At 40.5% G+C, this 26,414-nt stretch overlaps 1 protein-coding gene across 2 annotated transcripts in view; it reads left to right on the top strand.

Annotated features, from left to right (window-relative positions):
• CLIC5 (chloride intracellular channel 5) overlaps positions 1-26,414 on the top strand; it is a 71,735-nt gene that overhangs the window by 27,782 nt on the left and 17,539 nt on the right. For both annotated transcript variants that reach the window (XM_038132213.1, XM_038132214.1), the window contains exons 2-4: positions 17,571-17,680; positions 18,025-18,150; positions 19,486-19,592. In XM_038132213.1, coding sequence (XP_037988141.1) covers positions 17,571-17,680; positions 18,025-18,150; positions 19,486-19,592 — 343 coding nt within the window. The remainder of the gene's footprint in view (positions 1-17,570; positions 17,681-18,024; positions 18,151-19,485; positions 19,593-26,414) is intronic.

Genomic DNA, 26,414 nt, shown 5'->3' with positions numbered 1-26,414 from the left:
GTGCTTTTCTGCCTCCTTCAGTGACCCAAGGCAAGTTTTTCAGGCTCTCCTCACCTTGGTAAAATGCTGATACCAGTTCCTTTTCTGGTGACAGGTTTGTGCACATGTGTTGCATATTCTCTGCTTTTCCTGCTTGTTCTCACACACAAACAGACTCATAAATTTATACCAGTCTTGTAATCCCCATGATTTCTGTGTTGGTCCCCAAAGCAGCCTGGTTACTTCTCTTAAGAGGTATTGTATATCTGGAGCTCAAGGGCTTCTCCAATTTTTTCCCCTGTGCACCTGATTTCCAAAAGACATTAAAATAGCTCCTTTTTTATGTGTTTCTGGCAACCCTTCATAAAACTGAAATAAAGCACTAACTGAAATGCATTTCAGGAGGGCTGTGTTGTATTAATGCATCTGTAGGACAGTAGGAGTTGAAACTGCCCCTGCTACAGCTACTCTGGTGTAAAGGACATTCTATTAAGGAGGATAAAGGTGCTCAGATAGTGACAATTTGCTCTTCTAAATCCTCATCTTGATAGATGCTAGTTTTGTGTGCAGTGCAGATGACAGAAGCCCATGGCATTCTCCTGTATGTGCTTGCAAAAGGTAATTAAAATGCTGAAGGCCTAATATTCAAGGCTGAAACTGATTTTCATTTACTTTAAGTTCTATAAAACTTGCAAGGATATTAAATGGGAGCAGTAATTTCCCCCCCCCTCCCCCTTCTTTATGTAAATCCTGCTGTAAAGAAGCCATTCCTTAACTATTTCTGTTGCTTCTCTTGCATTTCATAGAATCATAGAATGGTTTGAGTTGGAAGGGATGTTAAAGATCATGTGATTCCCACTCCCCTGCTGTTGGCAAGTACACCTCCTACAATACCAGGTTGCTCAGAGCCTCATCCAGCCTAACCTTTAATACTTTCAGGAATGAAGCATCCACAACTTCTCTGGCCAATTTTTTTTTGTTTCTTCTGGTCTAAAGAAAACATCTGACTCAGGTCACTGTTCACCAGTATCTCAGGTGTTAAAACCTGTTCATGATTCTGGGAACAGGCTTTATGCACAGAGGAAATTTGCGTGATTTAGTTGTGGCTTTAGTTTCTGTTTCTCTTAACCAAGAAGATGCCAAAGGAGGCATAATATTTTTTTATCATTTCTGCTGCTGGTAAAGATGTAAGTGGAATGCTCTACTTGGAGAAGGGCTCATGACCTCCAAAGAGATTGTGCTGCTGCAGGCTCAATGGAGTTCAAAGTATGAGGAGCTAATCCTCGTGTGTTCCATCTCAGAAATCTGACAGCTGAGTTCAGCAATTGTCTGTATTCAGAAAAGACTGTTTATCATCAGTTTTAAATGTTCAGAAGATGGATTTTTTTGGTGAGTGTTGGGTTTTGTTTTTTTTAATTCTTGGTAGAAAAACACAGGGTGATACTAGAAATTCGCCAAACTTCCTAGATGCTGATAGCAATTAAGCATCCTTAGTTCTGCAAAGGAGGATGTGCAGGCTGCTCTGTGCTTTGGGAGCCACCTCTGTACATGATTCTCTTTGCATAACCCATTCCTTGAGGTAAAAAATAAATACAGATGCCTTTTTATAGCATTTCCAAAGCATTGTACAGTCCTGGTCAGTACTTTACAGGTGCAGAAGCTGAGAAGTCATTGCCTTGTGCAAGGAGGGCCAGCAAGAACTTCACCTTGGTCCTGTGCTCTGTCCTTTAGTCAATAGCTCTGGTGTCCTTGGGGTTTTGTACAGCACTTAGCATGACTGATTCAGTGTTCCTGTGCCACTCAGGCTCAGTAATTCACAGTAAATAGCCCAGTAACAAACACACAAATCATACTAATCACAGCTATGCATTTTTACTTTCTCTTTTTGCCACTGCTATTAGTAGGGAGGGGTCAAGGTTTAGATTATCTTTTGGCTGGCTATTTTAAATAACACACAGAGCTTATGTGTGTTAGGACATTGGAAAAGAAGTAGAGAAGAATAATTTTAAGGCTTAAAAATTGCTTAAGATTGCCATCCTGAAGGCAGCCTTTCTCCTTTAATTAAACGAGAAGACATCACTTCACTGCAATATTGAATGTATCTGTGGGGTAGAGTGGTAAGAAGTATAACAAGACAGAGAATCACAGAGTGGTTTGAGTTGGAATGGACTTACAGACTGTCCATTTCTAATCCCTCTGCCATGGACAGGGACACCCTCCACTAGACCAGGTTGCTCCAAGCCCCATCCAACCTGGCCTTGATCCCTTCCAGGGATGGGGAATTCACAACTTCTCTGTGCAACACATTAATAGTTAAGGTCAAATGTAGTCAGAGTAGGAGTAGGCTTAATAGTAATTGTAAAGGTGATTACCTGTTGGAATGAACCACCAAAAAAGTCATGCCCTGTCTGCCTCTGCTTCAGACCAAGACTAGATATGCTGTAATGAAGCACACATAGCTAGGGGCAATAAAGAAATAAACATGCCAGAAAATCTGCAAACCAGCAGGACATTGCTATGGAGGAGGTCTTGACGAAACAGAACAGGGCTTGGTTGAAGCACAGAAGGAATGTTTGCTTTCTGTGTCTCTGAATGGCAGCACAAATTTGGTTGAGGCTTGTCTGACAGAAATGATGCTGAGAGGCTGCTTACGTGTCCTGGGTGTGATAATGGAATGTGATTAATTCAGGGGCTGGTAAAATATGGGATTGCTTATCTCATGTGCTTATCAAACTTGGTTATACCAGGGCCAGACTTTGGAAGGGCCTCCAAAGGCTGAGCTGATGATGATTGCTGTGCCAGTACAGGTCAGACCTTGAAGATGAGACAAGGAAGAGCTAAACTGGGAGATACAAGAGTGGGATTCCCTTTCTGTCTGTCATTGCATAAGTCATGCCAGAACCCTGTGCCTTGGCTTCATTCCCTATGAAACATTTTCCCCAACATCCATTTTCATGTCTGTGTAGTCCAGTAGCATGTCCAGATAAAATTTCCCCTCTTTTCCCTTTACACAGATGAATGACTACCCAATCATTGTGGATTAACTCCTGACAAAATACTGAATTAATTTTCAGGTTGGGCTGGTGCTTCTCTGTATGGATTGCCAAGCTTGTCTTCTTTATGACATTTTAACACCCAAATAAACACCCTGAACCTTGACATGCAGGGCATGTAGCTATTGTTGTTCTGTGTGCTGGTGCGTGCCTGTACCTGTGTATTGTCCCAAACAAGTGGAAATCAGAGAAACCAGCCCCGATGGATCATTGCTATTGTTGCTGGTGTTTTTCTAGATTGTGACTCAATTTGTGTGGGTCAACAGGCACATTATGTTACTGCTTTCCTTTTGCTTTTAGCTGCTGAATGGGCAACTTCAAACAGATGCAAATGCATATAATGGGGGGAAATTATTTTCTTTCACTGCCCTGTGTTTTGTGATGAGCCATTGCTGCTGATTCAGTGTGCAACTGGAGACCTGTTTTGCTTGTTTATTTTATTTATAGTATTTTTTTAAAAAAAGCTCTTCCTGAATGAGGAGGGATTGAATCATGGAATATTCTTGCAGGTTCTAGGTTCTCTCAGAATTGGCAGTTTCAGCTGTTTTCCTGTGCTTAGTTCTTTTAAATGCCCAGGACATGCCAAGAGGATTCAGTGCAACAATGCCCTTAATAATTAAAGTCTATTTTCAGTCTTCAATTAGCATTTGGTTCATTTTATTTCACTTTTCATTCTGAGTGTTAACTGACCCATGCAGTTTGACAAGGAATTCTATTTTGCGCTTTCTTGTACCGAAACACGCTAAATTTGAATTTTTGTTTCTGTTTTCTTTTTTTTTGAAACAATATCTCTGAGTCTCATAGTTTAGCTCTAGATCCAGTCCTAGGGCTGAGTCTTGCGTGTGGTTCAAAAATGATGTTTCCACTGCATTAAGCGCTCTGTACTCAGCCTGGTCCAAGGTGGAGCCACAAGGAGCTCCTCAGAGTGCCCGAGTGTGATCTTCTATTGCATACCTCAATTCCACATTTACAAATCTTCCATTACATGTTTCTCTGAACACTCCATAAGTCTTCTTGCTATTCAGTCTCTAGTAAAGGCAGGTGAACGTGGATGTGGGAAGATTTGTTTCAGAGTGGGAAGTATCCCCTGCCCATCCTGGCCCGTTGGCACCAGCAGCCCTATGACCTGTGCTTGTGGGATCACCTCATTCTCTGACTGAGCAGAATCTCTGCTCGATGCCCTCATGATTCAGAGTTTATCTCAAAACAGATGATTCAACAATAATAATATTTCTTAGAAATGCTGACTGTAGACAGCTCCTCAGGTCCAACCTTGAAGAGCTGGGGAAGAATGTGGCCAAGATGGGAACTTTGAAAAAGTTATGTAACTTTTATAGAAAGTTATATACCTTTTTATAAAGTTATATAAATATTATAATCTTTATAAAGTTATAATTAGTCCCATGACATCTCTTTCACTCTGGGCACCAAGGATTATTAATTTTTTAACTTATTAAAAATTATTTGAATATTTATTTAACATTTATTTTAAGCCATATCCAGGATCTTTGAAAGTGAGTGCAGCATGAATACTAATCACCTTGTGCCATTCTGCCAGAAAGAGAGATTTTGTACTAACAGATGTTTAGCTTTTCATTGGAAGTGTGAAATTATAGGATTTCTCTTACTTGTTATTTTTTGAAGACCACCCACAGGTGCTTGACATTTTACAATAATAGGGAAAAAAAAAATCTCCATTTTAGAGAGAATTGTAAGTAAAGATTAAAAAAATAGCTTTTTTTTTCAGATCTTATTCAGGTATTTGAGGGAATTAGGCCCAGCTGTACTCAAATGTATAGAAAATGTTCAGAAATTCTTTTGCCAAATCCTGGTTTCTCAATTATCTGATTAACCTGGATTGTCTCCAGAGAAGATGGCACCTTCTTGTGAACTTAACAATAAATGGATGAGGAGATTTAGAGAGCATGACCCTTGTGTCACACTCCATTTCCACCACATCAAAAAGGATTTGTTTAATTTGAATGGAGCAGCTGGGTGACAATGGCAGAGAAGCAGAATGGAGATCCAGAGAAAGGGATGGGAGCTGGGGACAGATCTCAGGGTTGCTGTGACCAAATCAGTGGTGAAGCCAGGGAATGGGGAATATGGCTGAAAGATGAGGGGCATAAAATGAAATAAAATCGACAAAGTGATTATTTTTTTGTGGGGGGAAGAGTGCAAGCAAGAGACATTTTGAGAAGAAGGCTACTGATTACTTCTGAGGAAGCTGTGGGAGGAAAGAACAGGCTGGAGAAGAGTTCTGTTGTACAGCCACACTGCTGTCACTGCTGGTCCTTTTGGAGGGTGCTCCACTTGGAGCACGAGGAACTTAGGAGTGATAAGAATAAAATAAAAGATGATATTTGGAATTGACAGCATCATCAAGGATCCAAGAAACAAAAGAACAGTAAGAGGTGAAGAGGTGCTAGGAAAAGTTCAGTTGATTATTTTGATTAATAGCATTGAATTAAACTTAATTAAGCTTTGGTTTTGGGTTTGGTTGTTTTTGTTTTTCATGCTGTATAAGAGGATAAAATGAAATCAGAGGAAATTCACTCTGAGCATCAAGTAAAAAATTGTTTTGAGAAAATTATCAAAACTGTTTCTTTTTAAAGCATTTCAAACTGGCCCAAACATTATAGACAAAGGAATTTAAGAAATCATCCCGCACTGGGATACTGAGCAAACAAGAAATGTTTTCCAGACTTCTCTCTTTGATCTGTCCTTTTCTGTTTACAATATTTATCATACATTAAATTCAGAAGCCTATACTGCCAAAAAACCCCCACAAAAACTGTATATTCTACTTTTACTAATACACACACTTATTCAAAATTTTTCAGTAGATTTGGAAAGCACCAATGTTTATTTTCTCCATCATTTGATATTGAACACACAAATTGTTTTGCTTTTAGGTGGATCCCAAGGAACATCTTCTTGCTGTTTGTGTCTATGTCTTAGACTCTTGCTTTCACTGCAGGTATTTCCACTTATAAACTCAGAACTTGCTCTCTGTCTCTTGTTTAAGGAAATATTCAGAGGGAATGGCATAAGAAAAGACTGCCTTGTAGTGCAACAGCCTTCTAATGGCTAAATATGACTGCATGTCTCTGTAGATGATCAGATGAGCAAATGCAGCAAGGAACAAAATATGAAAAGTAAAAAAAATCCCCTCAATACTGAACTCTGTAATTATTTCTCTGTGAGTAGCTGGAAACCAGAAAATTTATTTATAAGGCATTTTTATTCTCAAGGCATTAAGGCTTGGTCCAAATACCAGTAATATTGTATTGACAATTAGTTTATTGGAGTGATTGTGGGTTGTGCTTGGAAGTTACACATGGTGCAAACATCAAACCAAAGACTGCTTTGGCCCTGTGGTTTGCTGGTCCTTTGCAGCACAGTTTGGTCTGCTTTCAGGGGAAGTCAGAAGCACTCATCACATCTCGGGATGGAGCTTCCCCCCGCCCTCCGCAGGGCTGTGAACTTTGGAGATGCAAAAGGAGAGAGGAAGGCCTGCCCACTCTGGGACACCTCCTGAGGGCTGCCAATTGCTCTTTTAGCCCATTCAGAGTCTCTGAGGAACAGTATTTTTATGATGTTAATAAAGTACAAAACGAGACCCCCAGGACGCTTTATGGGATCAGCTGATATGGTAAATGCCCTTATCAGCATCACCCACCATCCAGTCCTTTATTTGCAGTGCCTGCAAGTGACTCTCTTTCCTAAGACTGCAAATAAAGTCATGGAATTTCAATAAATAATTCAGCCCTGGATCTTATTTCAGGTTCAGCGTTGACTTTCAGCACCTGGCTGCTGTTATTATTTGTTACTCTGATATGCTGCTTAGAGGCATGGAAATTTGGCTGCTATTCACCAACATTTGCAGAATATGCTGTGTGGCCAGATTACTACCCCTGGCTCAGAGATTTTTAACAGACATCCAAATTCCAGATGTGCCAGATTTAATTCTCACAAGAAAAAATGCATGTAGGATTCTGGTACTGTAATGGGAACTCTGCACAGGTCTTGTTTTGGAGAAACACCTGATTTACACCTGATCTCCACTAGAAACAGGAATAATTTGGCTAGAATTTGCATTGCCTATGACACCTTTTGGCACTGATCTATCTCTCATTTTATTTTCAGCAGCTTCCCCAGGGGGACATGATTTTTTTGGGTATCTAATTAGCTCTCAGGATATAGAATCATCAATATCTGAAAGTATTAAAATCAGTGCTTTGTGAAGAGCTAAATAAGAGTTATTCACAAATTCTTTCTTCAGAGCACTTGTGGTTTTAATCATTTATTAGGAAGAAACTAGTGAATCCAAAGTATGACTCTGCTTTCACTGAAGTCAGTGGAAAATGCAGTGGGAATATTTTGTGTGAATACTGACTGTTATGGGATTAGATAAGGTACATTATCACTGAATCATAGAATTTTATGAGTTGGAAGGGACATTTTAAAGGTCATCCAGTTTGATTCTCCTCCAGTAATCAGGAACATCTTTAACTAGATCAGTTTGCTGAGAGCCTTGTCCAGCCTGACCTTGAACGTTTCCAGGGATGGGGCATCCACCACCTACTCCCTTAGAATATAACCCATTAATGGGTGTGGCACCTAAAGGCAAAAACCCTGACAGGATCCTGCAGGCTTAAGCTTCCAAAATGAAGGAGCTGCATTATGGATATGCAGAGCTGAACAGGCACTGGTATCAGTACCTTGCAGGACAAGATCCTTCCAGTGCCAATGGGAGCCAATGGGAAAGATGGAGAGAAAATATTTACAAGAGCCTGGAGTAACAGGACAAGGGGAAATGGCTTCAAACTGAAAGAGAGCAGGTTTAGAATGGATATTAGGAAGAAGTTCTGTGTGAGGATGGTGAGGCTCTGGCATAGGTTGCCAAGAGAAGCTGTGGCTGCCCCATCCATGGAAGTGTCCAAGGGTGGATGGGACTTAGAGCAACCTGGTCTGGTGGAAGGTGTCCCTGCCCATGGCAGAGGGATTGGTAATAGATGACCTTTAAGGTCCCTTCCAATGCAAACCACTATGATTCTAAGTTTTTTTTACCTTAATAAAAGGGATTTGTGACTTCCTTGTTCAAAGCCCTTACTTCTTCCTATGAGATACACGATTGTATCCAAAACAACCAACAGTAGCTGATGCTTCAGTGTCTTTATTGAATTTTACTAAAAAATTGTGAGAATTTTCTAAATACTTCTGTGTCCTGACTCCCCAAATCCTGTCACTAAGGTTCCTTCCTGTACTTGAACCCACGTGCATAAATGCCACTGATAGATAAGAAAAAAAGATTGCCTGTATAACTGATATGACAAGTTAGGTACCTTTGGAAACCTCCAGAAAAGGGATGTTGACTTCCTTGGGAGCAGGAGCTGCTCCCTGCAATGCAAACAGGCAACGCTAGAGGGGATTTTACTACCACTCTATGTGAGGCATGTGCCTCTCCCAAAAACCCTTCCAAAACATATGTTATAGTTCAGCCACAAGATGTTGGCTACAGACTGAGCAAAATCTATGTTTGTACGATGCAAAAGGTCAGGAAAGATTATGATAATTGTCCCCTCTGGCCATGAAACCTCTGAGGGAAATTCTGGTACTGCCAAAGTCACAGGCAAAATTGTCATTGATTTCACTGGGGCCAGACTTCATCCCGTGCAGGTCGGAGGGAGGCAAAAATCTTTGCCACCAAGCATCCAGCACTGGCAGCAGGAGCAGCTTTATTGTCAGAGTCACTAATATATACTGTTAAAAAGGATTTTTAAAACATTCTATGCCCTTTCTTTGCTCTGCAGCAGGATGAAATCAATCAAGACCAGTTTTACCAGCTTCTTTTGGTTTCTTCAAAGCCTCCACTCGATGCAGATTACACAATCTCCTTAGAAAGCCTGCTTTGTGTTTCATTAGTCCTATAATTACACTAGTTTTTTCCCCCTCCTAAATCTTTGTTGTTGCAAATTGAGCAAAATACTTAATCCCATCCTCTGTGGGCATGAACAACAATGGATCATCATGCTCTTTGTGAAGCAGTCTTATGCATGCTTGAGGAGACTGTTATGTTGTAGTAGAGCAACACGTGTACATCTCATTAACTTGTTGCTGTTTCCTGTAGAGGCACAGAGAGATGATTCACATTGTGATTTACGTAAAAACTCCTTCACTTTTCCCTCACCAGCTATTCCCCATCCTGCATTTTGTACATCACATTTTGTTTTTCTGACATCTCACACCTTGAAGTTTATTTTGCTGAATTTCATTTAAGTGGTTTCAGACACTTTGTTCCAACTTCTTAGCATCACTTTGAGTCTACTTCTCTCCTGGGAAATCCCAGTAACCTCTCTGTGCTTGTTGTTGGCAGGAAATTTTGTAAGGTTCTGTCTGTTCCTTCCTCCATTTTGCTAATGGAAACATTAAATATGACTCATCTTGTCACAGACCTTTATGGTACCTCTATTTGTTATGTGCTTATGTGCTAAAAGAAAACTTGATTATTGCTGCTCCATAAGTATTTTTTCAACTACTTGTACAAGCACTTTGCAGAGGTTTCATACAGGTCTTGTTTCCCTATTTTTGTTAATGGAAATATGGTCTGGATTTGATGTCATAAACCTTACAGTGGTGAACTCTAGGTACCTGCTCCTTCTTTCCTACCCAAAGTGCTGGGAAACCTGGCAGAGAACAAAATGTACTTGGCTTAATTCATGTTACTTTTTCCTGGTATATACATATGGTCTTTTCTTATCAACTTTAGATTTCCACATTCACTTGTGAGTTACTGTTACTCATTTGTTCTGATACCTTTCTATATGTTAAACTTATATAGCTGACATTTCTTGAGTTATTTTCTTGTTCCTGTGATGTCTCACTCACAGTGAATTATTGATGGGTCCCCAAAAAGCAAAGTTTTAAAAAACTGTTGCATCCACTGGCTGATGTGGGTACCCAGGATCCTGTGCCAGGATCCTGGTGAGTGGTGGGGGCACAGTTGCCTTATTAAATTGGAAAAGGCTCAGGAAGAAGTGTAAAGAATGATTGTTGTTCGTCCATCAAGCCAAGAATGAAACACCTGTATTTTCAGTCCACTATGTTCTGAACCACAGGAACTTTGTGTGCAGTCTGCTATCAAGAGCTATGACAAGAATGGCAATTTTTGGTTATGAAGAATTTCAAGATTTTGGTCTAAATTGCGCTAAGTCTAAAAAACCCATTTTAAAACATTCACAGCATTACTGAACAGAGGCTGTGGTGGGTTTTCTGTGAGGAGGGAAACTGCAATAGTAATTTTAGAAGGAAATTTTGTCTGCTGGGTGGGCTGCTGGGCAGCCAGGAGCCCTGAGAGTCCTGCATGTTGTGACCTCCCAGCTTTGTGTGGTCCCAGCAGCTTTCCCATCCTTGGGGGCCTGCCAAAGACCACAACTCCAGGTGTATTCCCCAAGGTGATATGGCCAAAGCTTTCATGCATCTCCATCAGGAATTTGTCAAATTCCAAGTGAGCTCCTCAAAGAATATTCTTCCAATGGAGACTTTGTTTTTGAACACTCTGATTTTTTTGTGTAGTTGCTCAAGAAACTCACAGTCAGTGATACTTCCCTCTTACTGAGGCTTTTAAAATCAGCTTTTCATTTTGGGTTGCTTGTGGCATGATTTGCCAAGTGTAGAGAGTTGATACTTGTGAGAAGTCAGCTGCCTTCAAATTGTCTCACAAGATCTAAAAAACTGTTAGCCACTCTGAAAATGTCAGCCTGCATTTAGCACCCATCCTTTAGCTTGTATTTTGCTGACATTAAAAGAATATAAATACATGCTCTATGTGATTTCTTTCTACTGTACTGCTGGTGTTACTTACTGGCTTCCACTGTTCTGGGGGCTTTTCCTTTATACATCACCCTCTGAAAGTCAGTCTCGGTGTTCAGAAGTTCCTCGTAGCTGAGCAGGCTGGAGTATGGTCTCTTGGAAAAAAATATTTTGGTGCCAAACTTTATGCATATATATATATACATATATATATATATATATATATATATATATATATATATATATATATATATTTGGTGTAGGAAGTTTTGTTATAGGTCCCAGTACCTCTGATTATCTAAAATTAAATTCTCATTAGGTTGACCACATGCAAAGCTAGGTAACAGATCTACAAATATAAATGAAATTAAAATTATATCATGTTCTAGGGTGTCAGACTTGTCTGTGCTCTTCTACTCTACTGATATTTGTGAAGTCATGGAACTTAGAAGAAAGCAGAAGAGGTGATGGAATAGCATAGAATCCTTTCCATGTGATCAGATCATTCACCCATGTCTAGTCTGTAATTTTCTAAATCTAAACTGCACATGACTGATTTGAGTTCTCAGACATCACAAGCTTTATTTCAGAGCAAAAGTTATTTCATGCAAGAGCAAATACAGTGGCCAGGGGCTTCAACAAAGTCCTTGAGGCAGCTGAGACCTATTGTGCAGGTTGATCCCTGTTCTGCTACCAGGACCTCAGCTGATGTGGCAGATGAATCTGATCTTTAACTGTGAATATCCTAAGCTGTCACAAAAGGATTCTCTGGAAGAAGCCAACCTACAGGACTGATCCCTTCCTGCCCACGCTGCCCCTCATGTGGATATACAAAGTTGAAAAATCACGATTTACCAAACCTATAGATAATATTTGTCATGTCCTAATTGCATGATGCCCATGGGGTCTCCAACCTGCAATTCCATCTCCTGAAAGTCCTGAACGTCCCAAGAGTACGAATGCATCGCTTCCAAAGCTGCAGAGATCTGAGTGTGCAGTGGCAGCTCCTTGGAGATGATCAGCCCTGCTGTGCTGCTCAGCTGGTTGGAACCCAGTGTGAGAAGCCAGCTCCCCTCAAATTGGCCAGCAGCACAGACCAGTTCAGCTTATGTGCATCTGAAATATATGCCTGTATGGAATGCCAAACTTGGACAGCATTTTGGCTGGCTTTTGGGGAGCTGGCTAAAGAGTCTCACCACTTCCTTTTTGTTTTCTTACTACCCTGACAGCCCTTCAGGCAAGTGCTCTATTTTTATTTGACATGTATGCACATGGTCCATTTCCATGTGTGTGTGCTTAGGGATATATTCCTGCTCTATCTTGCCCTCCTTTGGAGGGCTGCTGCCCACAGCTTCTCCTAGCAAAATGGAATCTCAGGAAAAGTCCAATGAAGTTGAAATGCTGCGCAGCAAATTTATTATTGTTTTTATAGGCCGCTGTTCAGGAAAGTACTTAAGTATGTGCTTAAGTCCTATTGAAATCAACAGGACTTAAGAACATGCTTAAAGTCAAGCATATACTTCCTCTGAATTGGGATGTATTTCAGCACATGCTTAAATGCTTTCCTGAATCAGAGCCACAGTCAACAAGAGTGTCCTGTGATACACAGGGCTTGTGAGACAAGATTTACTTCTTACCTAGGACCTACCAGTGCTGCTCTGTGAATGTACAGTTCTTAGCTTGCCTCTTGGTTGGTGGCACTCCAAAAAGCTCACTGGCTTTTGCCTTTGGATGAGAAGTTGGGAAGGAAAAAAAAGACAAGAGAATGGAAAAAAAAATAACCCTTGCTAAAGCAATACCTTGGCATGTCTGATCTCATGTTGCAACCCAAGTTTTTTGCTCTACAATGGAGATTTGTGCTATTGTGTGTGTGGTATAATTACTAAGACAGATTTTTTTTCTTAATTGCACAATAAATAGGATATTTCCTGGCCTGCTTTGCATTTCCAGTAGGATTTTCACTTCCCCTTTGGGTTCTGAGCGTAAGGAGAGTAAGTGTCAAAAGGCAGGAGCTTTCCCAGTTTTAAAACAGAGAGGATGTAACCATGTGTAATGTGAGCCTTGAGTTTGATTGCAGGGATGATGAAATCAAATCCCTCCTTAATCTTTACTGGGAAACATTTAGGTGAATTAGCCTGCTTGTTTTTGTTAACTTGTTAAAATCCTTTTGAAAAAAAAAAAAGTGTTTTAATTTAATCAAAAATATCTCCTTGCTTTGCCCCACAGTCTAACAGCCCTCTGGACCACGTGCAGAGTGACCTCAGTGCAGTGAAAAATGAAAGGAGAAGGAGGATAGATAAACCCAAATACATTATTTGCCTGGAAAAAACACAGTGCTTTGCCATATGCAATTCTTTCCAGTGCTGCCATTTTTAAGCTAGATGCTTAGTCATTATTAATGATGGTGTATTTCTTTGAAGTTCTGTATTTTGGGAAAAACTGGAACTTGTCTTTTTTTCCTCCCTTAAGGTTAGTTAAAATAATATACAGTTGTCTGTGTGTATTGCATGTACCAGTTGTTGTATTTTTTGGAATATGTGAGGTAATTTATTCCAGTTATTTCATTTATAGCAAAGTATTAGCTTGAAATTGAGAAGAGCTCCTTGTTCACATTGTTCAGCTGTGCTGTCCAGTAGTTGGAGGCTTTTGAGGCTGCCATGACTTCACAAAAAATACTTGACACAAGTTCATAAAATCACTGAGACTATTTTTCCTCCCTCCTAAAACCACCTGAATTTTGTTAATTGATAATGAGTTCATGCAGCCCCCACACATGCACACAAATGTTTTTAAGGTTTAATTAATTCACTAAAAATAGCTGAACAGTTTAAGGAGGAGTACCTTATAATTAATAAAGGAGAACATGTTGTTCATTCTTCCCATTACTCAGCTAGAGGGAAGCAGCTGGTCTGACAGGAGGCTTTTCCTAATGTTATTATACTGAGTTCCAGGGCAGGACCTTGCATCACTTGGTGTGAAGGACAAAAACAGCTGGAGACTAAGTAGAAAAGCATACTTTTCGAGTAGGTAAACCAATAAAATTATGTTTGTGGGAAGCAATGGAAGCAGAAAGTGCTGTTTCCAAGATGGAGAAATGTAAGACTCTAGAAATTCTGTCTCCACAAACTCCAGACTTTTCTATTGCTGGGGTCCACATTCATCTCACTGAAAACTAAGACGCTCAGTGGATTCAGTCAAAGTGAAGGGTGGACAGACTCATCTTTCAGATATGCATCTTGGCCTTGCTCGCACAGGAGACCTTCCCTTGGGCACCTCAGTTAAACTTCAGTGAGGTGAGTAGTGATTGGCCAGAGTCTCACCCAGTAAATCCTCAAATCTGTTCTACTTCTCCATGGTCACTATGGGAATTTGCCTTTTCAGGTGAGGCTCTTCTCAGTTGGGAGTGCACTTTAGCAGCTCTATCTCCTTTATCCTAGTGCCCACGAAGCCTCAAATCTATCCCTAGCTGCAGCCCTTTATTCAGAATTTCAGACTGTCCTTAGTTGCAATCATTGTATCAGAAATATCCAATATTACTGGCAGGGAGAGTGCATATGTCACCCACTTGCTCTGTTTTATAAGTGCTTCATCACTTTTACTGTGTTTCAGTGAAGTTGCATAAGAAAGCTTTTGTGAAAAACAGCAGAGATAAATATTGGTTCTCCAGCTTGTCAATTATATGTTCCTTTCTTTCCATGCACTGCTTGAGTTCTTGATCTTGATGAAGGTATTATTTAATTCCTGCCTTTCTGAGCCCTTACCCTTGGACAAATATGTAACTACTGGGGTGCTTTAAGACAGCTTTTTTTCTTTGAGGCTCAGAGTGACTAAGCCTGGGAAGTTTTCTTTCTCTTCTCCTCCTGGTAGTTAATAGACTTCACAAGGGACCTCAAAACACTCTGATAAGCCTTTGAAGTTGTTACCTACTAAGGTTTTGCTCTTTCTGAGTACTGAACGTTGAATTACTGACTGCTGTTAGAAGCAATGAGAAAGGATTCACAAAACCGACAGAGCCTTGCCTATAATTTCCACAGAAAAAGAGCTGAATGTAATAGATAAATTGTGTTGCTGGGGAGATTTTGATTTTGTTCTCTCCTCTGTCACCAGTTTGCCTTGTGATTTGTGGTAGCATTTTCAGTTATGCCAGTCACATGAGATCAAAACCCATGAGTCAGTCTCCACCCAAATCATGAGTCTGGCTTCCAGATCCCGGAGCTTTTAACAGAGATCATACTGTACTTTTTCTTTAGTTTATCTTTTGTTTTTGGAATTTCCTCTGCCTATTCCCAATGTGTCTCTGGCAATAAATGTTTCCCATTGCTTTGGAAGTGTTGAGAAGGAATTTTGACCATTTGGGACTTTTGGAGGCCTCATTTGACCTTCACAATTAATTTTATTTTTGATCACCAAGTCAATCTTATTTCTTCCAGATTTCACATCTTCTTCATTTTCCCTATGACTTCTACATCCCTTAGCCCCACACAACCCATCACTTCTGTTTCTCCCTTGTCATTATCATTCTTCCAGGCACATGGTGTAACTCTTGGGGGTGTCCTTTGCTCAGAGCTGGACTCAGTGATCCTTGTGGGTCCCTTCCAACTCAGCAGATTCTGTGATTCTGTGATTCAACTGATTCTATGATTGTGTGATTCAGCGGCATTGTCCCTCCTTTAGTCCTCTGGTCTGAAGATGGTTTTTCACCCTTCCCTTGAAGGACAGAGAAGGTATAAGATGCAAGTCTGGATAATCCTTAATCTTTGCATGAGAATAAACAAATGGAGGGAGCAGGGAAACTGTGTTCCTGCGTCTTTCCTGAAAAAGATGAAATTGTGATTTATGACTAAGATGGTGAAAAAATCAAGGGGAAGTTTGGTGTCATATTGCTGTTTTTTCCCATAGTGTTTGCCTCTTTTCAGGAAGGGTAAGAAGTCAAAAGCTCCTGGCAAAGGTTTAACAATGAAAATCCAAATCAGAAAATGGAACTTTGCAGTAATTATGGCATGCACTGGGGTGGTCCCTGGTATTCCCATGGTGACATTGTTGCTGTTGCCATGAAATTTGCAGAACAGAGCTAATGATTAAATCAATGAAATTTTGCAAAACCAGACTACTCATACCTCAGGTGGACGGGAAATGCATCCTTTCTTACTCATCCTCATGTTCTACCACTCTTTCACCCACACTGCTTGTTGATCCTTGCATATGCCATGTGCCAGACATATTGCAGATCCATAATTTCAAGTAAAACTGCAACCAGACTGTGACCCCCTATATCCAAGTACCTCTAGAGTGTGAGTGCTTGAAACTGAATCTGAACCCAGATCAAATCTCTTTTCACAGCTCTGAATTTCATGTCAGGTTGTCTCAAAGCCTTCAAATCACACTCTCCCCATAGTTTGGTGGCAGGAAACGTGGAATTTGTTTTTAAACCCAGAACTGTCAAAAGTTGAATTCAAGACATGAGAAAGACTCTTGATGTTCACAAGAAAATCTTTTGGCTGAACATTTCACAGGCAAGACCTGAACTTGTACCAACTGGACATGTCTCAAAATGTTTCTAGTTGTGCTGGGGATGTTTCACAGAGCTGCAATAATTAGAAAGGATTCATTCTGTAAGACAGAAAAATGCTCTGTTTTAAATGCTCCTCACAGCTTGAATATTAAAAAGAGAAAATTTATGACAGCCAGCAGAGTAATATAATAATTATAATTATAATAAATAATATTGTCTCCAAAGGAAAAGAGCATTTATCTGCTTAGCTCTTTCATCAGCCATTTTCGGACACACACTATGCTTAAAATCCAGTTATGCAATCCATGCGGGTCAACAACAGAAGGTTGGTTGCTTCACCAGGATTATAAGAATCTTTTAAACACAATAGTACCACAAATTAAAATGGAAATCTATCAAAACAATTATCGTCCTGAAAGCTTTGGCCACAAGCATGATTATTGTAGAAGGATGTTGTCCTTGGCCACAGCTTTGGCTCAGTTCAGCTGGTGTTATTTGTATCCCTCCATGGCTCAAAGTCAGAATCTGCATGGCTAAGGACCATAAATTTTTAGAGGAAAAAATAGGCTGTTCCTCAATGCTAACACTAGCAGTTTTGTGCTGTTGTGTAGTGGTTTGTAGGCAATTCATTAGATACTAGAGATAGGAGCAGACTGAATGTGGTGGCTGAAGCCTGTCTTGAACCTCAGAAGGATTCAGATGGAGATTTCTGTCTGGACCTGGCTGTTTGTGTCTGAGGCATTTGTTGATGTGAACAAGAACGAGTCAGTGTCCAGAGATTTTGGGTTTAACTCTAAAGTACATGTTTTAGATAGTAAAACAGTGAAGCAAATATTGAGCTGATATAAACTGCAGTCTACAGACTTAAATAAAGCAGAAATCGGGTCCTGAGTGTGTCCACCCTGTCCGTGAGACAGGCAGTCCTGTAGGGATGGGAGTAGTTGAAAGAACTGGATGTTGCTTGCCATCAGCAAGGGACACATCTCCTTAGACATATCCTCAGGAGAGGATCCATGTTGCATCCTTGAGCTCCTGACAAAGGCTGAATCCTGCAGTAATTCCATTCTTGTGTTGATGATAAACTGTATTAAATAACAAGCATTGCTGGTCATTTTTAAAAGGGTCATTTTTCTTTCACCATCCAATTTTCTGTCTTGAAGGAGGTAAATGAGTAAAAAATCTGAAATCCATTTTTCCTTTCCCCCTCCCAGGCCGGTATAGATGGAGAAAGCATTGGGAACTGCCCATTCTCCCAGCGTCTCTTCATGATCCTGTGGCTCAAAGGAGTTGTGTTTAATGTCACCACTGTTGATCTGAAAAGGTAAAAATTGTTCTGTTTAATTGAAAATAGGTGTATGACCCAGTGTTTGCACTATAGAAAGACCCCCTCCAAGTTAAATCAGATTTTTATCTGGCCTAGAGAGCCTGTGGTACACAACAAAATAGTTAAGATTCAGGTTTGGCTGTTGTTTTTATTTTTTTCTCACTTGTGGAATGTTTTTATATTAAACAGGGTGCTTGGGGTAGTTTCAAAGTCTTCCAACCACAAATTACTGGAGAGGAAAAAAAAAGGCAGACTGATTTTGTAGGAACTATAAATATCTGTGCAACTAAACTACCCGACCATAAAGATTAGTGATTTCATGACTTTTTCTCTGCTTGCAGAAAGCCAGCTGACCTGCACAATCTGGCTCCTGGGACCCACCCTCCTTTCCTGACATTTAATGGAGAAGTCAAGACAGATGTTAACAAGATTGAGGAATTCTTGGAAGAAATTCTTGCACCTCCAAAGTAAGACCTTCAGGTCTTTTTTTTCAGTCAATATTCCACTTCCTAGGAATGAAAGATGTCCTAAGAAGAGTTCCTAAAAAGCACTCCTTCCTACAACCTTTACTTACAGGAGTAATATTTATTTATGAAACTTGCTGGCTACAGTGAGATGACTTCCATGTGTGAAGGTTACTTATGTGACTAATAACTGCAGAATGTTTTCTCTGTACACATTTCAGGATGCCCTTGTATGCAGAATTAAGGAGACCAGTACTAGGAAAAAGATTGTAGGGGTCTGGTGGCCACATTTTGCAGAGCTAAAAATAACTTGGAATAGATGCTGAGAATTGCCACACAAAATATCTGTGCCAGGAAAAGCATTTTACAGTGAAAAACTAGAGGTTTCTGAGCTGTATGGTGTGTTAGGAAGGTTGGAATGGGAACTGATTACAGAGGACGAGAGGCTCGGGAGCAGAAAAGTGCTCATTATTCTAGTCAAGAAATGACAAGAGCCCATAACTGGAAGTTATAACTAAACTAATTCAGATTAGGAATAAGGTCCAGATTTTTTCAGTATGAAAAAGCTACCAATGAAAGGTTTAGATTTACCAGATATGCCTTACTAAGTCAAACATTTTGGACTTAATACAAGGATAATGGAAAAAATAAAGAGTTGGCTTGTGAGTTGGACCTTAGAATCTATGAATCCATCAAATTTGGCTTGGTTCCTTATGGAGCATTTTACCTCCAAGCAATCAGCAGCTATAGGCCAGTCCTGAGGCAAGAGATCAGGCATTTAAATTTTCTATGCTCTGCTCCAAGACCACTGAAGTCAGTAGGAGTCATTAGTTTGTGTTTGTCTTTCAAATCAATGTATTCCTTTTCACTAAATGTCTGTAAAAAGCGATGTGGAGACTGGAACATTTCTGTTCCTTCACCTGGTTAGTCCTAATACCCTTTGCTCTTCCATCCCGGAGTACATTTTCAGAGTAGAGGATTAGACACGGCTGCCATTCATAATGGAGAGATCTGGCTGCCAAACTCCCCTGCACCTTTCTGGAAATTTACATTTCCTTCTGATTTAAGGCTGGTTTTGGATTGTGGTTACATAAAGCATGAGTGCAATTACCTTTGTCTTGACACCATCCCTGTGTAACTCCCCACATGCCTGCCTCAACAGACAGATAACAGATAGGGTTAGGAGGGTCTTGCCGAGCTGTTGTTTTGAGATAATGAGTGTTAATTACAGTTCTTCACACAGGAGGTTTTCCCTCTCTTCTTGTAAATGATATTTCTAGCCATGGCTGTGATGCTGATAACAAGATGTTGCTCTCCCCACTGCTTTTGCCTGTTCAGGTACCCCAAGCTGGCTGCGAAGCACCGGGAATCAAACACTGCTGGAATCGATATCTTTTCCAAATTTTCTGCGTACATCAAAAACACCAAGCAGCAGGATAATGCTGGTGAGTATGACTGTTGCCAAATGTGCCAGGGAGTTCGTGTGCTTAGAAGTGGAAGAATTTTGCCATTCTCTCATCATTTTTTTTTTTTGTGTACTGTGTTCAGATGACATCAGGCTCTGCTGCTGATCAGCTTGAGGTGGTTGGTTAGGTGGACTCAACTCACATGTCCACAGTTGAATTAACTACATCTGTAGTAGTAAATAAAAGAGCCACAGGGTGTTTGGTAGCCTCTTTACCAACAGCCATGGCATGACTCCTGTCCATACAGCCCAGTTTCCTCCCCAGAACAGGCTCTCTAACTGCTGAGAAGAGACTGGTGGCCTGTGCTGCCTCCTCCTCTGCCCCAGCACTGCTTAGAGGAGTGTGTGTTGGCTGGAACCAAACCTGTGAGAGCAACTCATGCTTTATTAGATGTTGCCATCAGGCTCTTGGCCCTCTTATCTTCTGATTATGTTATGCTGTTACAGCTAATTGGCTCATATAAACTGAGACATTCCATATAAAATAATTAAAAGACAGAAGTGAATTTAAGAAATGTAATTGCACTCTGTAAGGCCCAGATTTTCCTTCACATTTGTTTGTGGAAAGAAAGAGTCCCCCAGAAGCCAGATGCCATTCATATTTATATGCATCCCACACTGTCTCCTTAATGAAATTGCTGTTCTCCACATTCCTTTCCCCTCAGAGAGGCAAAACTCCAGCAAAAAAAAAAAAAGTCTGAGCTCCTGTTGCTCCATAAAGTTGTGGATTTACACATCCCTATCCTTTGAGATGATCCAGTACAATATTTGCAGGCATTCACTGATGTGCCTCCTCCCTTGTGTTACTGATTTCACAGAGACATGAGGCGTGTTGAATACCATGGGCTTATATCATATCATTCAGAAAACACTAGATTTTGCAGGTTCCAGCTCTGCCACACACTTCATTTGTGCAATTATATTTCATTGCCTGGGGCTGACCCGTGAGATAAAAGTGGGTAAACGATGATTTATGTCAGATAACAATCTCCTCTGTAATATTTTTGTGTTGTTAACAGAAGGAAATAATTATAGTGCTTTGCTTCTCAGTGATGCTAAAAACCTAGGAGTTTTTTGTCTGATGCTAATGGGATGCTCAGCTGACCTTTATAGGAAGTTGTAAAAGGAAGATAAATTAAGTGTTAGACTAAATAGATGTAACAATGAAAGTAAAATATCCTGGCCATTTACAAGGAAGTTTTATGGTCTCCTGTACAACTGTAAATCTTCAGCTGTGCTACCCCACATGCACAGTCCCAACTGTTGCTTCTCAGTGACTGCAATATTCAAATCCCTGGGCTCACAAGGACTGGCATCTCCAGCCAGGAATAAATGATCATCCTAGAGCTGTCTGCATCTGGCCATAAGCAGAGCTGGAATTCAAGGTCTGAGATCCACTATGGTGAGATAAGGAATCTAACCCCACAAAGCACTCTACATTTTCAGAAGCTGCAGTATGATTAAAGAGAGCTTTCCCTAGTTCTGCATAACAAGCTCCTGGATTAGGTACTCTTGTAAATGACAATTAAGCACACCAAAGTTTTAGAGACAAGAGCTGTTAAGCTGCAGGAGAGACACAATCTTTGCTCCCTGCAAATATCCTCACTCCATCTTTGTTACCTGGTTCCTGCTCCTGTCTTACCCAGACACTGCAGTCTCTGAATGTACTGGTGCTCAACTTGCCTCTTCAAAGTAGAGCAAAGCTTTTAGCTTAATTTTATTACGGCTGGAGTGCTGCACTGCAAGAAGAATAAAGCAGACATGGACAGAGTAGAACTGGATCTTTCTATCCATAACTATGTTCTTTCTGTCAATGAAGTAAGGTCCCTGGGACTGTCAGTGCAGACCTCAATTTCACCAGAGTAATTGACTTCAGTTTTCAAGGGCTAAGGAAGAATAGTTTCTCCCTAATCCTAGGGATGTTTTACTCACCTTCTGTCTGGTTCATCTGAACAACAGCAGTTTTTCTGAAGGCTGATTTGGATGGAGGAGAGGAGAATGAGTTAGTCAAAAAGTAGTTGTCTTACTTTTCTTGAGCAGTGAAACGACTGCGTGCAAAGAGAAAAGGAGAGCAACACTGTGTACGTATTTCATAATGAACCTATTTATTTTTGATCTGTATTTCATAAATTTTTGTAAAATTGCAGCACTGATTCAAAAGGGATCTGGGGCTCTAGCTCTCATTTGGTGCATATTACTTTACAGCAGGTCCTGCTGCATTATTAAAAATAATAGAATAGAATCACAGAATCCCAGAAGACCTGGAGTCTGGAAATCTGGAATCTGGAAAAGACCTTGAAATCATCAAGTCCAGCCAGTGATCATGGCCCTGTCAATTAAACCATAGCACTGAGTGCCACATCCAGTCACTTCTTGAATACTTGCAGGGATGGTGACTCCAGCACGTCCCTGAAAAGCCCATTCCAATGCTCAACAACCCTCTCACTGACTAAATTCTTCTTGATGTCCAGCCTGGCCTTCCCCTAGTAGAGCTTGAGGCTTTCTATTGAAGTAAATAGCTATTATATTATATTATATTATATTATATTATATTATATTAATATTATAGTAGATTATATTACATATGTTAAATAAATTTTATACGTTCAATTTATGTATTGTAATATTATATTTGTATATTATATTATATTATATTATATATTATTTTATTTTTATTTTTCCTCTGTAATAGCAGAGGTAGTTGTATATAGTTCTGTGATCAAAAAAAAGCCTTTTTATAAACATAAAGTATAATTACTTAGGTGAAGTCCCTTTCCCTGTCTCCACATGAGCAGGTGAGATCCAAAAAGAACAGAGATTGCTGCTTAAAAATGTTTTCTGTAGCTCCCAGCTCTGACATAAAGGTTATATGTGTCTCATAGTCATCCTCTATATCTGTTCCCAGCTCCAGCTGATTCCAGTGCTCAGGTTAATCTGGAAAGCCACACCAGTGACTGGAACATCAGTTTCATGTGATCAAAACACAAATAGAAGAAGAGTTGTTTGTAAATTAAAAATAGATTATAGAACGCAGATTGCTATATACACAATAATTTTAATTTCTTTTGATTGGCAAAGAGTTTGGGGAGGGGAGGGGGACGGGGAGCAGGACAGCAAGGTGGCTAAAGCACCAAACATCATATTTAAATTATGTTCTCTTAACTCAGGGAAGTGAATTCAATAACATGTGAGATATCAGGCTGGGAATTTGAGGCATCAGCCTGTCTCTGGCTGTGAGAAGTGTGGGTTAGGTGTCATTATGTGTGACCATTCCTTGGAGGGTACAGGTTCAGGACAGGTCTCGTGGTGTGTGCAACATGAGCTCTCACCCCAGCCTGGGGCTGGTGTGGCTCTGTGGAAAAGTGACACAAAGTGGTTGGGATAATTAATGATATTTGTGCAGCATGAGGGTACTGGATGTGAGAATTGATGGGAATCTGATGCACACCGAAGAGAAGTCCAAGCTGCTGTCCCTCTTAGCAGAGTTTGCAGCCTAGGCCATGGAGAAGTGCCACGCTTCAGGTGATGCCACTGCTGGCTGTGTCACTGTGGTATTTCCTGTCCTGAGAGCACTGGCAAGATAGCACTGCTAGCACAGCCTTTACATAGCTGAATGCTTTTTTTTTCCCTGATAGTGGAAAAGTCAGTGAAGACAGCAAGAGATTGGTAAATCCTTGTTTTAGTCTGTGTCTGAGTCCTCATGTGTGAATGAACGGATGCAAGGATACATTTGTAGGTCTGTTTCTAAGATTGTGACACCCTCTGCTGGCAAATATATGAATGTATAAAGCAGCTCTATGCAAGCAGCTTGACAATCAGGGCAGAAACATCCCCTAACCAAAACAGGGTTCTTTCTGTCAAGACAGTTTCCTCTTACAAGTGTAACATTGTCAAAAGAGAAGTGTTTCATAGTAACCTATCAATTTTGACAAATTTTTCATGGAAAAAAATTATGTTTTTTCTGGATGAGTTAAATTTACTTTGAAGTAAAAATGCTTTAACATTACAGAGAAAAATAGTGGTTTTGTTTTGGTTTTTGTTTTTTTTTTTTTTTCCTGGATTCATGCAGTACTTCATTAGCCACACACCGTTATGTTTTATGCCTGGCACAGAAGCAGGTGATAACCTTCTCCTGTAAGTCTAGATGGCAATATGTTATTGATCATGATTCATTTACTTACCAAAGGTATTTGGCAGCAAAGCTGCCCTGATTTAATAGTTCCCTGAATTTCTGATTCTTTTTTTCCATCTTTGTTTTCCTAACTTTTCTGTCTTATAATATAAAAACGTTGAAATTTTTGGAACAGGCTGGCGAGGGCTGTAAGCCCAGAAGCAAACATGCTCATGCCATATCAAAGTCCCACCACTTTTAAGCTTCTTGAAAGGGAAGGAATTGATTCCAGATTCTCAGGATGTGGCAAGCTGTGTTTAAAGAAAGTGCGTGCATTTATTATTTCAAGTCAGTTCAATCAGAACTTGATTCCTTCCACCCCCTGTGCCACTTGATAATTTTATAACAGGCCTGTTTGAAGGAGTCATCTCCTCATTGTGGGATTAGATCTGCAGCACCGCTGGATTGTTCTGGCTGTTGTCACCAGGCTTCACCCCTTGTGCCTGAAATGACAAGGGCTCATTCACACATGGATAGGAGTCCTTGGGAGGTTTCAGTGGAGTACTCTTGAAAATTATTTCCTGGGTGCTCTTGCTCAAGTTTTCATGGCCAATTTGAGAGTTTTTGATTGCTTAGAGATTGTTTAATATCGAGAAGGAAGTCTTGTCTAAGCATAGGAAAGTAAACTGAGGTCTTGTGTGTTTACTTAGGTTCCTCTGGTTGATGCTGAGCAAGTCACTCTTGCTCTGCACGGTCACCAGGGAAGCAACAATTTATGTATTCATTGGAGGAGGATGAAATCTAATTAATTGGAATGCTGTGTACACAGTCAGCATCCTGCTTATTATTTTTACTTGCAAGACTGTGTGCTGCAAACCAAGGGGACAACCTGGGGTAACCACCCATTAACTGTCCCGCCTAAAATTGTGAGTTCTTTGGCTCGCAGAATGAGCCCTTTGATTTCATGTAGGAGTTTAAAAAGTTGTTCTTGAATTGAGTTCTTAGGGGGCACCAGCTCCAGTGTGGGTGGGCGCATTCATTAGTGGTACGGAAGGATATTTCACTGTACGGCTCCTCAGAAGGCGCTGAGCTGGGAGACCACCAACATGATTTCATGCAGAGGAATTTCCAGCCGTCTGACCAGAGGACTCTGCTTGTCTGGTTTGGATTTACATCAAGAGGCCAAAAATAAAAGCACATTTAAATCATTAACTCACATGTGATTAAGTGCTGTTCACCTCTTTCAGTAGCTCCATCACACTTTGTGGTTTGGTGCGTGAGGTGGGAAATGTCTCTCTCAGTGCACTGTGTATGTACACGTGCAGTAGAAATGCACACACACATACAGGCCTGGAATTAAGACTGCCCTACATCAGTTTTACACTGTGGAGTTACTCCTGCTAAGCAGAGGGTCAGACCCATAGCACACGTATGTGCGCAAGCTGAATTGTGCACACTGATCCTTCCTAGAAGCCATCACATGCCTCTTGTCATAAGCAGAAAATCTGTTCACTCCAAACCCCAGCTTAGAATATTCACAGTAATTCCAGCTGCAGGGTCAGACCCTCTGTGGCACCTGAGCCAGGAGTAGGAGCTTCTTGATGTGGTGGGGCAGCCTGGGACATCCTGACAAGCGTGGTGTGATCTGGCTCCAGCAGCAGGAGGAACATCTGTCCCCAGAGCATCTTCACCCATGGTGGGAAAGGAGAGGGAGTCACCCCTCTTCCTTCCAGCCTGGCTTCTCTCAGCCAAAGGGGTCATAATACAGATGTAACTGTGACATGGCTTCTCCTGAGTCTTTGGTTCTTCTGATCTGTTCCATTCCGCCCTGTGCCCAGAAAAGTTCCTGGCAAAGCTGCTCTTGAGTTTGCCAGAGCAAGTTTACAAATCTGTTTGAATGCTCTTGTATTGATGGAAGGTTTCCTGTGACAGGGATGTTAGATCAGACTCTAATTTGGGGCCAACAGTATGCTTTATGATTTTTTAACAGATTTTCAAAGTGCCTTATAAATATATAGGTAAAAATATAAATATGCATGTGTTGTCTCTGTATCAACTCACCATTACATTTTTTTTAGTCTTTCTCTTTAGTTGAATTTCCATTTTCCACTACAAACACCACATTGGTCCAAGGCCCAGAACAAGCCACAATTTGCCCTGTGGTGTGACAGTACCAAGTTTTCTCTATCACACAACCAGGAAGGACTAAAAAGAGCTTTTGAAATTGTTTTAGAGAAAAGGACTTTCTTAGTGATGGAGCATGTCAGGATGACAGTTCTTCTAGTGGAAGGTGTCCCTGCCCCTGGCAGGGAGGTTGGAAATAGATGACTTTTAAGGTCCCTTCCAACCCAGACCATTCCATTATTCCATGCTGATTCCATGATTCTTTAATTTTGGCCTTTTGAAGCACACACACACACACACAAAAAGCTATTTCAGAACATTTTAAACAAGTTTTTATTACTCCCCCTGAGCTGAATAATGTTAGGCTCATGGTAGCTAAAGTGCTTGGCAGCTTTACAAAACCAGCCCTAATATAAAAAATACCCAGTCTTTAAAACATTTGTAAAATAGCTTTTCTGCAACATTTGTGGCACATAAAGTACCAAATACATGTTGGTGAGTGTGATATAAAGCTTTTATTGCCATTCATTTGGGATGACCCACATAACTCACTCATGATACGCTAAT

Source organism: Motacilla alba, chromosome 3 (assembly GCF_015832195.1).
Source record: "Motacilla alba alba isolate MOTALB_02 chromosome 3, Motacilla_alba_V1.0_pri, whole genome shotgun sequence".
In the NCBI taxonomy this organism is placed as follows: Eukaryota; Metazoa; Chordata; class Aves; order Passeriformes; family Motacillidae; genus Motacilla; species Motacilla alba.
The sequence above is the reverse complement of the archived record's forward strand: the minus strand, read 5'-3'. Positions and strand labels throughout refer to the sequence as shown.